Genomic DNA, 23457 nt, shown 5'->3' with positions numbered 1-23457 from the left:
GAGGCTGTTGATACTGATACAGAGAGCCCATCTGATAATTCGCCTAAGGGCAAGGATCCGCTTGATTTGGGTAGTGATAAGTATGTTGAGTTGGAGGACTTTGAGTCGCTCCCGAGTGCCACCGATGACATTGTTAGGGCTTATGTAGCCTTAGGACATCATATAGCTCAAACTGATGAGGAGTTTGAGCAGGATTCTATAAGGGCGGTAGAGCATTCGCTGATAGATGTTATTCCCCCGAAGGGGACGAGCGCTTCTACTTCACCTCCTTCAGCTGCTGGGGCCATATCATCACGTGACCCCAGACATCCACGTCTGACCTTATTGACACTAATGCTTCTGCGGGTGTTACATCCACGGGGCCTGTTTTAGCTCTTTCTGATAATGCGGCTCGACACGACACTTGATACGTCGTAGAGAGTTCTCACCTCTTTTTTATTATATATGTTGTATTGAGGACAATGCAATGTTTTTAGTTGGGGGTGTGTAGCTTTGCTTGTGGATGTAGACTTTGTGATTTGGTATTGTTGGATATTGGTTTTAGATATCGTTTTTGGACATGTGTACACACTTTATTTTGGGATGTTGTTTCTGACAATTGGTTTTTTGTTTTTATGATGTGATATCATTGTATCATGTCCCCTTATGTATCGTGGTTGCCCATGTATTTGTGTTGTGTAAGTATTAACTATATCCTTGGTTGTTCTTAGCCGTGATTCTTTTCCCAAAGATGCTAATGGTCTTTTGAACTCGGTATATTTAGGAAACATTTGAGTCGGCTTGTCCCAATGATAGATATTTGGGTGCTTTCTTAAGGGAATTAAGCGTTGTAGGGTCGGGATGTGAGTATGACTTGGTTGGTATCAATATAGTTAGAATATTCCATGATATTGAAGACCCCTCTAAAAATTTTGAGTGTGACAACAAATGCTTCACCTCGTGACTCTTGAATATTCATTTGGGTATTGCATGAATTGATCTTGTCTAATCAGTGCATGTGCCATGAGTGGTGATGTCTTGTATTAAAAGCGTGTGATTGCTCATTTCATCTAGAACTTGCTAGGTTTGTCTATCTATGATATTCTTAAATGGCCAGTTGAAGAAAGGATCATAGGCAATCTTTGAATTTCCATGTAAAACACCTTGTACATTTATATATCTCTAGTTACCTCTTTTGAGCCTTTAACCTTTTTCTTGTTGCCATATTACAAGTCGTACCACTTCGTGTATCTCTTTTCAACCCATCCTTCCTTGAATTCTAAAATCTCAACATAGGCTTTTAGCCTAAGTTGGGGGTGAAAGGCCATGTGAGTAAGGTTGACGAAAATGGAAAGTGGAATGGCGGTTGTTAGAGATGAAGAGGTTGCCCTTGCACGAAAAAAATGAAAGAAAAAGAAAGAAGTGCTAAAAAGGATTCTAATAAATGCAAAACGGGCGGTTAATAAAAAGGCAATAGAAAGATGTGACTAAGGAGAGAAAAGGTGGAAAGAAAATTAAATCATCGTTAATCAAAAAGATCACCGCGTCAAATGTATTGCTCAAGGAAGGGAGAGTCACTTTGTATCCAAATATGTATCCTACCCTACCCGAAGCCATCATTACAACCCGAAATGTCCTTTGTGATCTACAACCAAGTCTTTTTGAATTAGCATGGAAAGAAAATAAGGGCAAGCATATGGTTTGATACTTGTCACATGTGAGATTCCCTTTGAGTGCAAGTGTTTGCCTTTTGTCCCTCCATAGTGATTGTTTAGTGTGAAAAAGGGACCTTCTTTCTCATGAGGGCACATGTGTTGCAAAATTTGAGCAATAAAACCGTTGCAAGCGAGTCAACATAATGTGAATGCGAAAAGAATAATCTCTAGGCACATCGTGAAGCTTTTGATTGTCATGAGGTCATTATTGGTGCATTTTTGAAAAAATAAAAAAAATAAAAAAAAGGTGGAGATAGTAGAAGGATCATGTTTTTATTCTAATTATTGATACCAATCTATAGTCAAGTGCATCTCAGGTAGACTAATTGGCATGTTGTGAGTCGTGAGTCTTAAATTGTTTGCTTGAGGACAAGCAAAAGGTTAAGTTGGGGGTGTTGATAAGTCATGGATTTTTGGCTTTTTATGTCCACTACTTATCTCTTTTTGAGAGTCTTTTGAAGTGTTTGTTTGTATTTCTACTTGATTGTTGTATGTTTTCAAGTTTTTGAGTCAAGGACACAAAAAGGACAAAATGGCGTAAAAAGAAGCAAAAAAATGTTGTCGTGCGACGAGTATGCGAGATCGCACACTCTGTCATGCGGTCGCGTACTCTTCATTAGAAGAACCAGTGAGTGGCGCAATTTTTACAAGTATGCGATGAGTATGCGGGACCGCAAACTTGATGTAAGGTCGCATACTCGTCCTTCAATGTACCAGTGAGTGGAGCAAATTGAGTAAGAGTGCCAAGAGTATGCAGCTCCGCCAACTATGTTAGCACTCGCATAATTCCTATGAGAGACAGCAAGAGTGCGGTGATCAACAGAGAGTATGCGGCCGCATACTTGGTCTGCACGAGTTCATTAAAAGCCATTTTTTCACTTTTTGTCCTCCATCTATAAATACTAGTCCTTGGTTGTTGTGTTGGGTATTGAATATTCCTCACTTTTCAGTTTTAGTTGTCTTTTAGCACTAAAGAGAAAATTGAATACTATTGTTTTGTGAAGCTTTTAGAGAAGATTCTCCACTTTTTGTCACCTTTTCCTTTAACATTATTGTAAGCTTCAATGAATATTCTCTTTGCTACTACTTTTTGTTTAATGAGTATGAGTAGCTAAATCATTTAGCTAAGATTGTGGGACCAAATGTGTTAGATATGTGATTGGATTTTTTATTCAACTTCCATTTATGTGTTAAGATGTTTTTCTATTTACTCTTCGTTCTTTAATGTCATTTAATGGTGTACAACATTATTTGTGCCTATTTACTTTTCCTTTACTTGAGAAAGAAAGGGGAAGTTAGGAAAAGAGTAAATAGCAAGAATTTGAGGCTTCTAAACCTCATCTAATAACTTGAGCTAGAGATAGGAAAGCTACTTGAAATAAAATGGGTGTTCATTTACATTCTACATCCTAAGGCTTGAGAAAGCTTAGTGATAACATTTATCAATTTGGTTGAGAAACTTTTGTAACCCATATTTAATTGCATTTACACATATAAAGGAGTTGGATTAATACCTAGTTGCATTACTTTCTATTGGAACCACAACCTTAGTGCTTTTAGTAATTGTTAATCAAAAATCAATCATTCTCTTACCAATGATCATGACAAACATTAAAACCAAACTTTATGTACATTCCTGTCTCTAGAAATATAGACTATTAGTCAAGCATTACACTTAACGAGTATATTTCTTCATTGTATTCTCTGTGGTATTTGACCCCAACGTCGTTGGGTTCTATATTTGACAATGAGCGCTTACTCCTATTTTAAAGGTGTAATTTGGGCGTATCAGTAGCAAGATCTAGTTGTAATGAAATTCCAACAGCAGTAGCAAGAGAAAACAATGACTCTCGACCAAAATATGTTGGCATTAGATTGGGAAGTGATATCTAACCTATTACCTTTGAAGTTTCTTCATCAATCTTGAACTTAGAGTGATATATCAATGGTCGCATTGGATACGAATATCCATCTTTAGCCTGCAGATAATAAGATCCCTTGGAACACAACTTAATAAAGTCTTCCATTAATGACAATCGAATCAATACGTGCCTAGATCGAAATAATCCGATTTCACACTTTCCTTTCATCCCACATTGTATGGGAATTATGGTTCTCAACTCCTCCAGTTCTGGCCAGCCATTCGAAAACTTTCCTATGACAGCATGTTTGAGATTCTCCATAACTTCCATTTCATCTACTTCCTTTTGTGTCCATCGTAAAACTGGAGTACCATTAATAAACCGTCACACCCTGACGAGGAGTATGACGAGCTCCGCCCCGTAGGCCGGAAACCTCCTGGCTTAACAGTTAATTTGAACGTCATATACCGTAACTCAAAGAACACCTGCACGCAGAAAAGGCCCCACATAGAAATATCCAATAATCCAACATCTCTATACATATGCGGACCGGCAAGGTCGCTACGACATCACGAGTATCATAAGCCGGCAAGGCTAACAAGGAAGTATCACAGACCAAAACAAGGCCAACATGACCATACACAATATTTACATATCCCACTATGTCCATGAGCCTCTAAGAGTGCACATATAAACATCTATTACACCAAGGGTAAGTACCAAAAGGTAGCAAGTCCGGAGTAGTGGCACTTGCTGACACCGCTGAAGTTGGAAAACCCTACTGCGATCGCTCCTCAATAACCCTGTCAGAGCCTGCAGCACGTCATGCAGCGTCCCGTACAATGGGACATCAGTACGGATAAAGTATTGAGTATGTAAGGCTGGAAGCAATAACATAAGTAGGACGGAAATATAAATAGAGTAGAGGTAACCTGTCGTCTGAGAACTTACAATATGTAATGCATGAAACTTGAAAATCATATGTAAGTAAGCACATGTATATATAAATATATCATATAAGTGTTAGTGCTGCGGAACGTGCAGCCCAATCCATATATGTTAATGCCGAGGAACGTACGGCCCAATCAGCAAATATAATTTGTTAGTGCCGAAGAACGTACGACCCGATCCATAAATATAATATGTTAGTGCCGAGGAATGTACGGCCCGCTCCATAAATATAATATGTTAGTCTTTGAGGAACGTACGGCCCGATCCATAAATATAATATGTTAGTGCCAAGGAACGTACGGCCCGATCCATAAATATAATATGTTAGCTATACATAATGTAAATAGCATGCATGAGAGCTCATATGAAAGCTACAACTCTATTGGAGTGACATAAGGTCAGTAACCTCCGATTTATATTATGGAATTCATGTCGAATCCAAAGAAATAACTTAACGATGATGAACATAATAATATACAAAGAATCAATCAAATAACTAAGACATTAGGAGTTGAGCTACATGACATAGGAATGGAGTGATTTTATTATGGAACGCTCATATTCATACTCTAGTTGGATTCGTGCCAAGGAAAGAGAGAGAAACGAACACCTTACATACATTATCCGTCAAGCCACCACTGAAAGGATCCGTTACTTCGGTGTTTGCCCTTCACCCGAACCTATATATTGAGAAATACATCTTTAATCATACTTTCATCATATTTCCATCAACTTATAAGCACTAATTATTGAAGACTAATTTGGGTTACTAAAATTTGGGCAGCATTTCCCCCATATTCTTTACCTCCTCCAAATACCAAAACAACTCCCAAACAATACCAACAACATCCACACCACTATCATTAAGATTCTACAAGATAAATATGTATAATTTCATCCAAAACTTTCTTCAACTTCAATCCACAAGCCAACAATACCAACACCACAATCCATAGCTCTTATTCTCGTAAATATCCTTAAATCAATATTAATAAAAAGAGATTCATATCTTGTCGTTACTAGAATAGGAATATCTTCAATATTCACTTTTAATCCAAGCCAAATCCAATGAAAACGAAACTATAATCGCGGCTACACGCTATCCGGGCCTTGATTAATACTCCGTCTATTGAAATTACTTAAAATCCTCACTTTTATGGTGTATATAAGCCCTCATATGCTTGCTGAACTTTCTGGAATATTTGGGATTAATGAAGAAAAAAAGAGGTTTTGCCCCTTATATAGTGGATTAGAGTCGGTTGGTATTGTAGCACTATAGCAACACGCGACACTGTGCATTCGTGCAGTGCAGTCCCCTGCTCTGCCCGCCTAAATTGTAACGCCATAATTCTCTACTCCGACGTCCTATCGACGAGCTGTTTATTGCGTTGGAAACTAGATTTTATAAACTTCAATTTAGGCTTTTGCTTTGCTTCAAAACTCCTCATATAGTAAAAGATATCCTTTCCTTAAGTAGGGCCAAAATTACCCCTCATACTTTCTCTAAAATCCAACAACCTTAATTTTCTTGATTCACTTGCCCTCCAATCCTTTCGTAACTTATTATGTAAACCCAAATCCTCATAAAATAAGCGCATTTATTCTGATGTACCACCTGAAGGGTAACTCAAATCTCAACATACGAAACTACAGGGTGTAACATAAACGACACCTTCTTCATTGGAATATGGGACGTGGAAGTAGGGTTTTGCATGAGATTTAGAGTTGTAGGTTTGAAAAATTCATTATATTTTGACTTAGAGGCATCTACTTGAGTATGAGTTGTTTGAAGTGATGAAGAGGGATAGGAAAAAGATTGGTCAGCCACCAGTGGCCGTAGCGGCCATGATTTCAGATGATGGCTCTTAGGGTTTGCATGGAAATTAGAGTTTCGAGAGCCTTTTTTTTTCATACAGGCCGCAGTAGGTTATTACTTGTAACTGATTTATTTGGTTTCTTATTATTTGATGTTGCATATATTCAAGTTTTGATCTGTATAAATAACGAAAATATAGAGAAAAAAAGGAAAATAGTATAGAGTTAATATTGCAATGTTTGATTTTTTTAAAAGAAACTAACGTAACATAAGTATTACACTATCATAATACTAAATAAAGATTATCTTATATTATCAATCCAAAAGTAAAGAAAAAAGTTAATAATTAATTTCAACATTTTCACCTATGTTGTGTTTGGGCCCGTGCACAGCACGAGGTTTTGTATCTAGTGTATATATATATACTATATATAATCATGAGTTTGGAGGTGGTTTCGTCGTCCACCTCCAAAAAAAAAAAAAAAAAAAAAAAAAAAGTGGACCCCATATTAAAAAATAAGCAATATCAAAAAAAATATACTATATATAAGCATGAGTTTGGAGGAGGTTTCGTCGTCCACTTCCAACTCATGTAAAAAATAAAAAAAAATAAAAAAGTGGACCCCAGATTAAAAAATAAGCAATATAAAAAAACATGGACCCCATATTAAAAAATCAAACAGTATCCATGTAATTTCTAAAGTATCCTCCATTAAGTCAATAATGGTGGTTGTTAAAAATTCAATAAGTTTTGAAATTCTGGTTCAAATTTGATTAACGCGTAGTTTAATATTAGCCTTTTTCTTAAATAAAGTCATATAAACTGAAACAAAGAAATAATACCATGGCACAAATTATTGAACCCGTGCTCCCAAAATTTCTATCTTTACATATGTGACTTTCACGAAATGTTGTAGAGAATATCAATTCTTTTTATAATTGCATAAAAATAAAATTATAAATATATGTTGGGCCGTGCTGGCATGGGCTCTGGTATCTAGTAATATAATGTATGTCGGAATGACCAACAATGTGATTGTTAACGCACATGAATTGGACCAATCTCTGCCACACACGATACCAGTTTTACTTCAATTTTAGACTATCGTGTCCCACGTACATTTTGGTTTAAATAATGAAATTAAAAACTCAAGAGAAAAGATGACATTGGACGAAGATAGTAGTATTTTAAAAAGGAATATTTTAACTGAAAGTAATAAACACAGTTAATTGGAGGAGATCAACAAGTCAAAATTTGTTGAACAACTCTCTTAAATTATTGCTGAAGAATAGTTTAATTAATGTAGTGCAAGTGTGCAACCCTGGGTTACTCTAGGAATTTAGCTTCGTAATCCTCATGGGCTGATTTCAGTTATTGTCCCTATCAAAAGCATTTCATGTTTTTCCTTGTTGAAAAAATAGTAGTAGCCATTTGAAGGTTTCGTGAAAAAGTCATTTGATGCTATAAAAATCTAAGACATGAAATACAGACAAACAATGTAAAGAGGAGAGTGTAGATATTTTCACATTTTTTCCAAGTATCATCATCATATCATATCTATATCTATATTATTTTAAAAGCATGAATACAAATGTGGGTTGACCAAAATATCCTTCAAATATTGAATGACGTTTATATCCTTTAAAGATAAATTATATCTTAATAAATAATTCTATAATGGATAAAATTGTAAATTCTAAAACTTCTCCTAATATGAATTGCCATAAAATTCTAATCTTAATCAAAGTTCCAAAACGTGTAGCTGTTTTATTGAGACCTACTAACATTAGATTTAATCTTATGTAGGACTCTGACTCTTTCAATTCTATTGTTTCTCGTACTAAAAATTTTTTGTTATTTTTTTTTCCTTAAATCATCAGATGCCTAATATTGCAATTCCTTCATTGTAAGTAATTAAAGAGTGGATCAAGGGATCTATCATTAGGCGATATGTCTACATTTAGCTCCGAATTATCCCTTCTTTTAATAGGGTTTTTCAGTGACAAGGTAGATACATCTTTTCTTTATTATTATTTTTTTTTTATACTTTTACCTAATCAAAAAAAAAAAAAAAAAAAAAAAATCTCCAAGAATTTCAATAATTTCTTTCCATTATTATACTTTTTAAATCCACAATATGAGTATCCATTATTAAAAAATACGAATGCCAAACGCGAATGTCAGTTATGATTAATTTTGTTTCTTTTAGAAAATAAAGATATGCCAAAACTGAACAAAATTACCTAATATCTTTTGTTATGATTAACTGGGGATAAAATTCCAATCCTTATGAAAAAACTCTCTCTCTAGCCTAACCGTAATTAACGGATACCCTAATTCCCTAACATCCAAACTTGCCGATGGCCGGCGCGGCCACTGGAGGCTGTTCCGGTGAATACTCAATCTTATGCGGCGGCTCTAAATCCAACTTTTCAAGTCTCAAAACGAAACAATATATGGGACTTTGAAACCAGCCACATACTTACATGGAGAACCAAGATACATTTGGGATGAAGAGGAGATAGCAAATGATCATTCAAGAGAATCTTCAATACGCTATTGTTGGAAAGTTCTCATATGGATGGCCGGATATCAAAGCTCTTCGTGAATTAATTCCAAAGCAGTGTGAATTGAAGGGAGAATGTTCTGTTGGATTATTGAAAAATAGGTATGTTCTTCTTCGTCCAACTTTGTTAGAAGATTATGTGAATCTCGTATCCAAACCTGCTTTCTATATAACTTATCATAACTGGTCGCATCCGACGAGGACTTATGGTTTGATCCCGATGAAGAAACATCAATTGCTATTGCGTGTATTTCATTTCCATATTTACCCCCAAATTTTTTGGAAGACAAGCAATTTACTCAATGGCTTTTGTTGTGGGTAAACCTTTACAAGTGGATATAGCGGCTAGAAATCAGACCAGATCTAGTTGTGCTAGGGTCAAGGTTGAAGTGGATCTTTTGAGTGAATTCCTTAAGAGGATTAACATTGGCATTAGAAGAAAATTAGGAGAAGCGGTGGATAAATGGATCTAGATCAACTACGATCATGTTCCAAAATATTGCAAGAGGTGTAGACTACAGGGTCACAACGAACAAGATTGTTATGTGCTTCATCCAGAATTGTATCCTAAAGAGGAAGACGATGGTAACGAAGAAGCAAATGGTGTGGAAAGCAGTAACAAAGGGGCTAAACCAAAATATAAACCAGCAAGTAAGGAGCACAATAATGAAGATAAGAAACCTGAGCACGAAGAAGACAGCAAAAAGGGTGAGAAAGATGGTAAAGTAGCACTTGGGGATAATAAACACAAGAGAGGGAAGGTCAAAGGTGAAAGAAAGTACAATCAGGGAGGATATTATAATAATAATAATAATCAAGCCTGGAATCCTATTGGGAATCCTATTGGGAAAAAGACAGGAAAAGGAAAAATGCAGCAAGAGAACAAGCAGATGGTAGAACAAAAGAGTGATGTTTCAAAAGGTGTGGAAAGTAGTAATAAATTTGTTGCACTTCAGAGTCATAAGGAAAATGAAGTGGGAAACACTGATGAGAACAAGGATACAAAAGAAGGGCAAACAAGTGATACAGAAAGGGTGGAAACAAATCAAGTTACAGCAGCAAAGAATAACACAGACAAATCTCAGGAAGAACAACAAAAGAGTGGGAATATTAAAGATGGAAAAGTTATGGTAGAAAATTCTAGTGGACAACAATCAACTGTTAATTGTCATCAAAGTGCAGAGGGTATAGATGAAAACAACACAAAATAATTGATTTGACTGAGAAAGCATAGATCCAGGATTAGAGACAAAGAGACAAGCTCAGAAATCAAAAGATGAAGATTGTATTGGTCATAAGAGTGATGCAACGCCTTTGCAGATTATGTATGCAACTGAGGAATCCAATACTAATCTTCAATTAGCAGTCCTGGAGTCTCAAAATTCAGAGGAGCAACATGATAATGAGCAGATAAAAGAACTAAGGGATATGCATGAAGATGAGAGTATGGAGCAGAATATCAAGAGCATAACTCAAGAAGCAGACTTGTCACCGAGACAGGCAAAAAAACTTGAGTAGTGCTATGAAGAAATCAAAAGCTAAAACAGTCATTCCATTACAGGTGATAAAAAGGAGTAATAAGGTGAACTATTTCTCTCATTCTCAATTATTGACAAAATTTTGTTCTGGAATATAAGATCAGTCAACACTCAAAATGCTTTTGAGAGATTGACAAATCTTAATAGAAGAAACCATTACACTTTAATAGCTCTAATGGAGACTTTTCAAGATGCTTCTGAATTAGAAGACTACATACGAAAATTAGGCTTGGAAAATGCAATGGCTAACACTTCAGGCAAGATTTGGGTTTTTTGGTCAGGAGAATGGAATTGTCAACTCATAGCAAATGAAGTTCAACATGTAACATTAAAGCTTAATAATTCTGTGCTACAACAGGAAGTGATGATCACAGTGGTTTATGCTAAGTGTACTGCTATTGAAAGAGTAGATCTGTGAGATTCAGTGAGTCAACTTACTATGACACACCATTTGCCATGGATAGTGGGTGGAGACTTCAATGTCATACTATCAGAAGAAGCGAAACAAAGGGGTCTCCCAGTGCTTCAGCAGGAAACTGTTGATTTTTCTCAATTTATCCGCAATTGTGGTTTAGCAGAATTAAAGTTTTCTGGCAGCAAATTTACTTGGTGGAATGGAAGAATAGAGGGGGACTGCATATTTAAGAGGCTTGACAGAGTTCTTGGAAATCAAGAGTTCTTACAATTTCTTCCTTCCAGTGAAGTGTTTCATCTGATAAGAGATGGCTCAGATCATGCACCTCTTCATGTTGTTTGTGATAGCAATGAGGAAGTAGTTGTCAAACCTTTTAAGTTTTTAAACTTTTGGACTAAACACCACAGTTTCATGGAAGTTGTTAGACAAAATTGGTCCTTAAAGTTTACTGCTAATCCTTTTACTGAATAGCAGGCAAAAATGAAGAGGGTGAAGAAGGCTTTAGCAAGTTGGAGTAAAGAGACATATGGTAATATTTTCCAACAGATTTCCACCCTAGAAGATGTGATTAAGGTGAAAGAGCTACAACTAGAGTTGAATCCTACAGGGTTGAATAGAGAAGAGTTACACAAAGCACAGGTAGATCTAAACAGATACTTAACTATTGAGGAGGAATATTGGAAACAAAAATCTGGTATGAAGTGGTTTAAGGATGGAGAAAGAAACATAAAGTTTTTCCATTCTTATGTGAAGGGTAGAAGAAGGAAACTTGCTTTGCATGGTATTCATAATAGTCAGGGGGATTGGATCACTAATAAGGAGGAGATAGGAGAGGAGGCAATCTAGTTTTTTCATGATCAATTTCTTTGAGCAGGTTAGGCCTACCAATTTTGATATGCTTGATGATATTCCTTCACTGATCACTGCTGAACAAAACGATGCTCTAATAGAGTTACCTGACAATGATGAAGTAAAGAAGGTTGTTTTTGGTCTGAATGGAGAAAACACAAGTGGTCCTGATGGTTTCTCAGGGCATTTTTTCCAAGCTTGTTGGAACATAGTTGGAACGGATGTGGTAAAAATGGTTAGAGCTTTCTTCTGTGGTCAGGAACTGGTAAGGTTCATCACACATACAAATTTAGTGCTCATACCAAAAAAAGAGGTAATTAACAGTTTTACTGATCTAAGACCAATTAGTTTGAGTACCTTTGCTAATAAAATCATTTCTAGAGTTCTACATGAAAGAATGGTGAAAGTTCTTCCACTCATCATTTCTCATACCCAATCTGGTTATATCAAGGTTAGGAGCATAGTAGAAAATGTATTGTTAGCTTAGGAGATTATAAGAGATATTAACATGAGAAACAAATTTTTAAATATTTTTGTTAAATTAGACATAGCCAAAGGCTACGACAGGGTCTCACGGATCTATTTAACTAAAGTATTAAGAAAGTTTGGTTTCTCTGAGGTGATTATTGATATGGTTTGGAGGCTGGTTGTTATGACCCGCATTTCGTACGTTTGGATAATTCGGGACAATTGCGAGAAGTTAAAGGCAAGACTACTTCCAAAATTATTTCAATGCACAAGTTGTTTATGAGTATTGTTTATGAATATTATTAGTAGGGAAATATTGGAAAAGGCTAAGGATAAAAAGGAAAATTCGCAAAGTGGTTCATGGTAATATTATGGAAGCCTAGGGGCAAAATGGAAATTTCACAAAAAATTGTCTTGAAATTTTTAGACCAAGCCAAGGCTTGGCCTTGTGTGTGTAAGTATATGTGGGTCCCACTCTTACATGGACAAGTGGTCATCTTGTTTTAATTTAAGGAAATTTCAAGAAAAAGGAAGAAATTTCTAGAGAAAGGGAGGAGAATACATGTGGTCAATTAGTAATATATATATATATATATGGGCCAAAGTGTATAAGGCAAGACATTAGTCATCTTTAATGAAAAAAAAAAAAGAAAGAAGAAAGAAAAGAAAAGAAATCTCTAGCAAAATGGAGAAAGAGTGCATGTGCCCCTCACATGCTTGTGGGAACTATACATATATAAGAGGGAGCTTACCAAGCAAGACATAATTGTCATAAAAAATTCAAGAAAAAAATTGGAAGAGCAAAGCCAAGGGCCATTCGGCCATGGCTAGGAAAAATTTGCTCCATGGAGTTGGTGAAGAAAAAATATTTTCTTCTTGCATTTCAAGTAATTGGAAGGTCTTCTACAACATGGAAGAATTGTTGGAACAGGGAAATCATTCATTTGGACAAATTCATGACCTTAACCAAGAGGAAACTCGAAGGGAAAAAGGGTAAGAACTAATCTTCTTTTATGTGCTATAGATGAATTGTGAATATTGTAGCATGTAGAAAAGAATGTAACTCATGAAATATGCATGGGTGTGGTTGTGGCCGAGTAGGTGGGGCATTGTATGGAAGGAATGGATTAATTTTACTTAGTATTCTAATTGTTGTTGTAATAGATTTTATGATGCTAAATGAAGATTTAGTGGTTTAAAGCGAAATGGAGATCGTTTGTGATTATTGGAGGAGTTAGTGTAATAATCGTATGATTTCTCATATTTGTAGGAATGATATTACTAATGTGTAAATTGTAAATATAATTTATGAAATTGGAAATGAGACATGTGTTGGAAGATAGTAAGTTGGTTGTTGCGATTAAATTTGAAAGAAGGAATTAGGTTGTTATTATTCTTATTGAATGGAAAGGTGTCGGGTGAAGTAGCATGACGATTGAGTCATTTGAATATTATGCGAATTGAATTGAATACGAATGAAATGTCATTGGATTGTAAGACAAGGTTGTTAACGTTAGAGTGTGTTTTGGATTAATTGTTGTCGTTGTTGGCAAGATTGTTGATATTATTGTTGATAGTTTGGCCGGGTTGAATTTCCGGATTGTTGTCGAGTAAAATTGGCCGAGTTAGATTCTCGGGGACGGTGTAATTACGGGGGAGATGCTGCCAAAATTTCGGAGACCATAAGTAAATGTGTTTGAAGGATTGAGACAAGTATAGGGTGATGAATCTAATGATTTCGTCAATTTTCTTGAATGTAGACCAACGAGTTTGGACGGATAAGCGTAGCTAGTAAGGCGGCATAGGTATGTTAAGGCTCGTCCCTTTTCTTTCTATGGCATGAATCACGCGCTTGCGATTTTATAAATGCTCCCATAACGTCCTTATTTTCAAAAGTTAGAAGTTATGATTTCAAAGCATGATTTCCTTCCTAAAAGTTTATGAATGTTGTCCAAAATATTCATTTTCTCCAAAACCCAAGTTTTACGATTTTTGAAAGTTTTTATGACCAAAACAACGACTATGATTTTATGATGACAACGAGGAGGCCAGATATGAGAAAATGGCTAGAAATATGTCAAGGATATGTTCTTACCATGGATACGACGATATGAAATGTTAAGCTATTTTTGGATAATGACTATTTTAAAGGTTTCAAAGTATATGAAAATGATATGTTATGACCCTGTTTTATGTTTTCTCATGATTTTACTCTCCATTGTTAGTCTCGCCTTATATTAATTGTCCCTTCAAGGTGAGGCAAAGCGCCCATGGTTATTCCATAACATCATCGGAGGTTACCGACCTTACGTCACTCCGATAGGTACATGACTTTCCTTGGGCTCTCATGCATGCTAAATATGTACATGGGGAGGGAGGGGACACACGGGGGTATGGGAAAGGGACACATGTTGCGCTACGGTGCGCGTTGCCACACCGGTCGGGGCGTTATCATCCCGGACGCGGGATGCCCGGACGCGGGATATATGGGCGAGCCGACGTATTTCGGCGCTATGTGGGTGAGCCGACTTGTTCGGCGCTATGACATGATATGACCAGATAAGCATGCATGGCATCCGCCCTCAGAGGCATCCATATGTACAGGTTACAGCTTTACATGATATGATCCATATGTACAGGTTACAGCTTTACATGATATGTTCCATACGTACAGGTTACAGCTTTACATGATATGTTCCATACGTACGTGTTACAAAATTTTTACGTGTGACATGTTCCATATGTACGCCTTACTCCCTTACACATGATATGTCTCATATGTACAGGATACTCTCTCTCATATGATATGCTCTACATCTCCATACTGTTGTTGCACATGATTACGTCTCTTTCTATGTTACCATCCATGCCTTGCATACTCAGTACATTGCTCGCACCGACGCCCCTTGTGGGCGCTCGCGTTTCATGCGCGTGTGTACAGCCAAACGAGTAGAAGCCATTATAGAAGATGACCCGGCCGATGTTGGCGAGCTCCATTTGCCCCGAGAGATGCCGAGTCGCGTACATGTGCTATGATTTCTGATCACAGTTAAAGACTTTGCAGACAGAGTCGTGGGTCTAGAGTGTCAGTTTTGAAAACGGCCCCACTAGCCGATATGTTTTTATTATACATTATGTTATAGAGTCCTTACTCTTACAGACGGTGTTTAAATTGAGAAACGACAAAAAGATTTTGAAAATTTTACTATGTATTTTACTTTCATTTGATTTAAGAATCCAAAGAGAATATGTGAGTAATAAGAGTCCGCGGTTCGCTCGGCTCCGAATATGGGGTCGGTGCCCATCACACCCTAGTAAGATCGGGGTGTGACAAAGTGGTATCGAACGGTGTCGGTCTAAGGGTTGTCGCAAAGTCGTGTCCTGGGAGAGTTCGTTTATGGGCGTGAAGCCGCCACATTTATAAAAGTGAGGTCGCGGGGCATCTAGGGATTGTTGACCTTCTTTCTGTCTTAGATCGTGCGATAGAGCCAAGTCACAGGAAAGTGAAATCCTTTATACAAGCTTTACGTACGACGGAAGAAAGTGAGAAGCGATACGGAAAGTTACAGGGATGAGTATTGATATTCTGTTCTGTTACCCGGCCTGGAGGCTCTGGATGGCTGAGGTGTGTCGTATACGTATGTAAGCCTGCGAGGTATTGTTAATATTTGCTGCGTACAGATTTGAATAGTGAGAATGATAAAGGCGGCTCCGCCAGAATAGATTTGTCTAACAGGAAGGAACGTGGAAAGGAAATACTGTAAATAAGTAACCAGTGAGATGCGTCGTTTTAGGAAGGTTATGGACTTGGCATGGCAATAGAGGCGCGATCACTACCATCGAAAACGGAGGTCCGTGAGGAAATAGTCGTGCACACAGGTGGAAAGTGAACATCAGGAAGTGAAAAGGGTAAAACGGTAATTGTAAAAGAAGAACGTGTTACGAAAATGTTCCGGAATCTATAAGGCTTTAAATTGCTCCAGATCAGGTAATAAAGGTCATACGAGGAAGTGGACGCGATTATATCAGCATTAAGGTACCAGATTCTGTCAAAGCTTCTAGGTTAAGCGTGCTCAGGTGGGAGCAATTTTATGATGGGTGACCCCCTGGGAAGTAGGCAAGAAATTCTATAGATTGAGATATAAGAGACAAATGAAAAGATAGGGTAGCCTAAGGAAAACTAGAGCGTATGGGATGGTTGGAGACCATAAGAAGACGCGTAGGACGAGGCAGACTTGCTCGGTGAAGAGACAGGAAGTGCATCACAGCTTTGGAATTAGGGTAGGCTTGAACAATAGTTGGAGATATTTTATGGGTTAGTTGATAGTAATATATATATATATATATATATATATATATATATATATATATATATATATGATTGTATCGGTGGACATGTGAGTCCCAAAGAATCGAAGCTACTAAAGTATAAAAGGTATCAATCGAGTAAGGGTGCCGAGTTCGAGAGACAGCAAGAGTAAATGGTACAAGTGTTGCAAAGTAAGCTGTTACTATTCTACTATAGGTTGAGATTGGAAATTCTAATGTGACGTTAGTTGGAAAAGAGAGAGAGTGAGTAGATAGAAAATGAAGAGATTAAACCGCCGAAAGGGGGGTGAAAGGTAGGAAACCTCAGTAAGTGGAGCTCCTGAGGGAAATTACCAGCAAAGCGCGAGACTATTTGAGTAAGAACTCGAAGTAAGCATGTGAAAAGGGGATAGAGTGTGGTAAAAGAAGACAGGAGAGAAATATATGGAATTCGAGAACTAATTGCGACAAGTGGGGCTAAAGGAATAGTAACCGTGATAAGGAAATATGAGAAGGAATGACTAAGTTTAGTGACGATGTTATAAGACTTCAGTATCGAAAGGTATATAAAGGTAAGGGGTCGACATGGCCGAGCGGAAGTTAAAGGTGTGGAATAAGAATTCATGTGAGGTCTGAGGGATTTGATCTTAGCGGAAATAAAATAAAATGGAGGGAGCGTGCATAAGAGACCGCTCGACTATAGCATCACAAATATAGTTAAAGACCCGATGAATAAGGATGAAGAGAGAGCGAAAATTGTAAGGATTCTGTGCTAAGAACAAAAGTAGCGGAACACTTGCGAAATATGGACGCACAGCTACAGCACAGACGCATAGTTAAGGAAGAATTACGAGCAAGTGGGTTAAGCAAGTGAAAGGACGAATAGTGGACGGAAGGGTATGGAAATGGGGACAAAATGGTGACATAGGCAGAAAGTAAACGAAAAAAAAAACATAGGATGAGAAGTTTCCGATATGTTAGGCACGGAGTTGGGAAGGAAGACGAGGTATAAGGTATAGACGAAGACTTCATAAAAAGGACTGTTGGCATATAAGGAACCCCCCCCCCCCCTGAGGTGCTATGAGACCCCATAAGATCAGTTGAACATTCGAGGACGAATGTTCTAAAGGGGGGGGAGGATGTTATGACCCGCATTTCGTACGTTTGGATAATTCGGGACAATTGCGAGAAGTTAAAGGCAAGACTACTTCCAAAATTATTTCAATGCACAAGTTGTTTATGAGTATTGTTTATGAGTATTATTAGTAGGGAAATATTTTTAAAGGCTAAGGATAAAAAGGGAAATTCGCAAAGTGGTTCATGGTAATATTATGGAAGCCTAGGGGCAAAATGGAAATTTCACAAAAAATTGTCTTGAAATTTCTAGACCAAGCCAAGGCTTGGCCTTGTGTGTGTAAGTATATGTGGGTCCCACTCTTACATGGACCAAAGTTTATGAAAGAAGACAAGTGGTCATCTTGTTTTAATTTAAGGAAATTTCAAGAAAAAGGAAGAAATTTCTAGAGAAAGGGAGGAGAAGACATGTGGTCAATTAGTATATATATATATATATATATATATATATATATATATATGGGCCAAAGTGTATAAGGCAAGACATTAGTCATCTTTGATGAAAAAAAAAAAAGAAAGAAGAAAGAAAAGAAAAGAAATCTCTAGCAAAATGGAGAAAGAGTGCATGTGCCCCTCACATGCTTGTGGGAACTATATATATATAAGAGGGAGCTTACCAAGCAAGACATAATTGTCATAAAAAATTCAAGAAAAAAATTGGAAGAGCAAAGCCAAGGGCCATTCGGCCATGGCTAGGAAAAATTTGCTCCATGGAGTTGGTGAAGAAAAATTATTTTCTTCTTGCATTTCAAGTAATTGGAAGGTCCTCTACAACATGGAAGAATTGTTAGAACAGGGAAATCATTCATTTGGACAAATTCGTGACCTTAACCAAGAGGAAACTCGAAGGGAAAAAGGGTAAGAACTAATCTTCTTTTATGTGCTATAGATGAATTGTGAATATTGTAGCATGTAGAAAAGAATGTAACTCATGAAATATGCATGGGTGTGGTTGTGGCCGAGTAGGCGGGGCATTGTATGGAAGGAATGGATTAATTTTACTTAGTATTCTAATTGTTGTTGTAATAGATTTTATGATGTTAAATGAAGATTTAGTGGTTTAAAGCGAAATGGAGATCGTTTGTGATTATTGGAGGAGTTAGTGTAATAATCGTATGGTTTCTCATATTTGTAGGAATGATATTACTAATGTGTAAATTGTAAATATAATTTATGAAATTGGAAATGAGACATGTGTTGGAAGATAGTAAGTTGGTTGTTGCGATTAAATTTGAAAGAAGGAATTAGGTTGTTATTATTCTTATTGAATGGAAAGGTGTCGGGTGAAGTAGCATGACGATTGAGTCATTTGAATATTATGCGAATTGAATTGAATACGAATGAAATGTCATTGGATTGTAAGACAAGGTTGTTAACGTTAGAGTGTGTTTTGGATTAATTGTTGTCGTTGTTGGCAAGATTGTTGATATTATTGTTGATAGTTTGGCCGGGTTGAATTCCCGGATTGTTGTCGAGTAAAATTGGCCGAGTTAGATTCTCGGGGACGGTGTAATTACAGGGGAGATGCTGCCGAAATTTCGGCAGACCATAAGTAAATGTGTTTGAAGGACTGAGACAAGTATAGGGTGATGAATCTAATGATTTCGTCAATTTTCTTGAATGTAGACCAACGAGTTTGGACGGATAAGCGTAGCTAGTAAGGCGCGGCACAGGTATGTTAAGGCTCGTCCCTCTCTTTCTATGGCATGAATCACACGTTGCGATTTTATAAATGCTCCCATAACGTCCTTATTTTCAAAAGTTAGAAGTTATGATTTCAAAGCATGATTTCCTTCCTAAAAGTTTATGAATGTTGTCCAAAATATTCATTTTCTCCAAAACCCAAGTTTTACGATTTTCGAAAGTTTTTATTACCAAAACAACGACTATGATTTTATGATGACAACGAGGAGGCCAGATATGAGAAAATGGCTAGAAATATGTCAAGGATATGTTCTTACCATGGATACAACGATATGAAATGTTAAGCTATTTTTGGATAATGACTATTTTAAAGGTTTCAAAGTATATGAAATGATATGTTATGACCCTTTTTTATGTTTTCTCATGATGTTACTCTCCATTGTTAGTCTCGCCTTATATTAATTGTCCCTTCAAGGTGAGGCAAAGCGCCCATGGTTATTCCATAACATCATCGGAGGTTACCGACCTTACGTCACTCCGATAGGTACATGACTTTCCTTGGGCTCTCATGCAGTGCTAAATGTGTGTGTGGGGGGGAGGAGGGGACACATGGGGGTATGGGGAAAGGGACACATGTTGCGCTATTGTGCGCGTTGCCACTGGTCGGTGGCGTTATCATCCCGGACGCGGGATGCCCGGACGCGGGATATATGGGCGAGTCGACGTATTTCGGCGCTATGTGGGTGAGCCGACTTGTTCGGCGCTATGACATGATATGACCGTATACATGCAAGGCATCCGCCCCTCGAGGCATCCATATGTACAAAGTTACGGCTTTACATGATATGATCCATATGTACAAAGCCATGTTACGCCTTTACATGATATGATCCATATGTACAAAAAGTTACGACTTTACATGATATGTTCCATACGTACAAAGTTACGCCTTTTACATGTGACATGTTCCATATGTATGTACAAATTTTACCCCTTACACATGATATGTCTCATATGTACGTAGATACTCTCTCTCATATGATCTCGCTCTACATCTCCATACCGTTGTTGCACATGATTACGTCTCTTTCTATGTTACCATCCATGCCTTGCATACTCGCACATTGCTCGCATCGACGCCCTTTTTGTGGGCGCTGCGTTTCATGCCGCGCAGGTACAGCCAAACGAGTAGAAGCCATTATAGAAGATGACCCAGCGATGTTGGCGAGCTCCATTTGCCCTGGAGAGATGCCGAGTCGGCGTACATGTGCTATGATTTCTGATCACAGTTAAAGACTTTGCAGACAGAGTCGTGGGTCTAGAGTGTCAGTTTTGAAAATGGCCCCACTAGCCGATATGTTTTTATTATACATTATGTTATAGAGTCCTTACTCTTACAGACGGTGTTTAAATTGAGAAACGACAAAAAGATTTTGAAAATTTTACTATGTATTTTACTTTCATTTGATTTAAGAATCCAAAGAGAATATGTGAGTAATAAGAGTCCGCGGGTTCGCTCGGCTCCGAATATGGGGTCGGGTGCCCATCACACCCTAGTAAGATCGGGGTGTGACACCGGTGTCTAACAATTGGTACTCAGTGCTTATTAATGGGCAATCTTATAGTTTTTTTCAATCATCAAGAGGGTTGAAACAGGGTGATCCACTGTCTCCCACACTTTTCATCATTGTTGCAGAGGTACTTGCTAGGGGATTGAATAAGTTACATGAAAATGCAGCATTCAGAGGGTATGGTCTTCCCAAATGGAGTCCTCAGATAAATCATCTATCCTATGCAAATGATACCATAATGTTTTGCTCGGTAGAGTCGAAGTCTTTGAAGTTGATGATGAAAGTCCTCAGAAATTATGAAAATACACCAGGCCAGATGATAAATAATGCAAAAAGTTCCTTTTATGTGCATGAAAAGACTCCAGTTTCAGTGATTGGAAGAGTCAAGAGAAGGACAGGTATGAATAAAGGTTCCTTTCCTTTTACTTACCTAGGTTGTCCTATCTTTTATGGTAGGAGAAAATCTGTATACTTTGAGGAACTTATTAAAAAGGTGAAAAAAAGGGTGATGTCCTGGAAAAACAGGTTTTTATCTTTTGGTGGGAGATACATTCTAATTTCTCATGTGTTGCAAACAATGCCTGTCTATTTGCTGCCTGTTATGAACCCTCTAAAGGGAGTGATAAAACAGCTGCATCGTATATTTGCTAAGTTCTTTTGGAGTAATACTTTAGGAGTGAAGAGTAGACACTGGGTGGCATGGGACAGTATGTGTTATCCTAAGAATGAAGGGGGAGTGGGTTTTAGATCTCTACATGATATCTCTAAGGCTTTATTTGCTAAACTCTGGTGGAATCTGAGAACTTGTCCTTTATTATGCGGTGCTTGCATGGTTAACAAGTATTGTAAGAAGCTTCATCCAACAATTGCTCAAGCTAAGGGAGCCTTTAGTGTATGGAAGAAGATGGTAGAGATTAGAGAGGAAGCAATATCTGGTGGCAGATAAAGGCTGGAAACTCTAGTTTCTGGTTTGACAACTGGACCAAACTTGGTGCTTTGTATTTTGTTGTGGAAGATCATGCTAGAGAGGAGAAGATAGAATTGAAGAATTTCATTGAAGATAGGCAATGGAGTCATACTAAACTTAGAGTGGTGTTGCCAGAAGACATTGTACAACACATTATTCAGAATATCAAGCCATATCTTCAGCAAGTGGATAATGATATAGCTTGGTGGATAAACACTAATAATGGCGAGTTTACAGTGAAAAGTGCTTGGGATCAACTCAGACAGAGGAATCAGGAAGAAGTTCAGTTCAGTTTTATCTGGACAAAGAAATTGCCCATTAAAATCTATTTCTTCTTATGGAGATTGTGGAATGGCAGGATATCCACTGATGATAACCTCCAGAGATTGAGAATTCCAATTGTCTCAAGGTGTTGGTGCGGTGAAGATCACCAAATGGAAACTCTATCACATCTATTTCTAACATCTCCAACAGCTACATAGCTTTGAAGAAAGTTTGCTTCTTGTGCAGGTATGACCATAGAAGGCTTGCAGCTGCATCAAATTATCAAAAAATGGTGGACTATGGAGGCTCCTACAAAGCTTAGACCAGTATATGCAGCTGTTCCAGCAATTATTGTATGGGAGATATGGAAATGGAGGAACTCAATCAAGCATGGTGGCAACAGATCAGCCAACGGGATGGTATTTCAGGTGCAGAAAACAATCCTGCAGTTTGTCAAAGCGCAATACCCCTGGATAACAGCAATACTAAAAGAATGGCCTGCCATAATTCTTATGCTTATATAAACCAACACTGCATTATTGTTTGGTTAAATGAAATATGCCAGGCCAAGGGATACTCAAATGTAATACATATGGTGCAAGTCAAGGAAATCCAGGGAGCAGCCCATATGGTTTTTGCTTAAGAAATGATAGAGGTGATCTAGTGTATGCACAGGCACAGTAGATGGGAATAACTACCAACATGGTAGCAGAAACAAGAGCAATATATGAAGCAGTAAAATGGTGCCAAACACAGCATGTACATACATTCATTTTAGAGACAAATTCTTTAGTACTGAAGAACATATTAATTGATGTTTGGAAAGTACCATGGGAACTGGTGGAGTGTATAGAGGAAATAAAAAGGACAATGCAACAAATACAAATACAAGTGGTACATTTTTTCAGAGAAGGCAATAAAATGGCTGATTAATTGGCCAATCTAGCTTTCCTGACAGATCAGATGCAGCAATTTTACTCTTTTGGACAATTGCCAGTTGAGGGAAGAAAAATTCTGAATAAGGATAAGCTTCAAATTCCTTATATCAGAATCAGGACAAGGAAGATTCAGCAAAGCAAATGATGATCAGATAGGAAGCTACATGGACAGTTATCATTTCTCATTTCTAGCTATAGTACATTTTGATAATTCAGTAAAGGCTAGATCAAAGTCTAGAGTAGCCACTTTTATTTTATTTTATTGAGATGGAACTCTGTATTTATTTTGCTGCATTTTGATTAATAAAAAGCCCAATTTTTTTTTTTTTTTAAAAAGATTAACTGGGGATAACATGCGAAGCATGTTCATAGAGACTACTTATTTTAAAAGCATGAATATAAATATTGGTTGATTAAAATATCCTTTAAATATTAAACGACTTTTATACCCTTAAATAATTTATACCTAAA

At 37.3% G+C, this 23457-nt stretch overlaps 1 protein-coding gene across 1 annotated transcript; it reads left to right on the top strand.

Moving 5' to 3' along the window:
• The first annotated feature begins 10867 nt into the window (after positions 1-10867).
• On the top strand, positions 10868-22572 carry LOC132057591 (uncharacterized). The gene is made up of 6 exons (XM_059450220.1): positions 10868-11200; positions 11318-11680; positions 11718-11957; positions 20903-21709; positions 21760-22204; positions 22295-22572. Exons 1-6 carry the CDS (start codon positions 10868-10870, stop codon positions 22570-22572), a joined length of 2466 nt encoding a protein of 821 aa, XP_059306203.1.
• Positions 22573-23457: the final 885 nt, after the last annotated feature.

Source organism: Lycium ferocissimum, chromosome 5 (genome assembly GCF_029784015.1).
Source record: "Lycium ferocissimum isolate CSIRO_LF1 chromosome 5, AGI_CSIRO_Lferr_CH_V1, whole genome shotgun sequence".
NCBI lineage: Eukaryota > Viridiplantae > Streptophyta > Magnoliopsida > Solanales > Solanaceae > Lycium > Lycium ferocissimum.
Note: the sequence above shows the minus strand (reverse complement) of the source record. Positions and strands in the feature narration are given on the sequence as shown.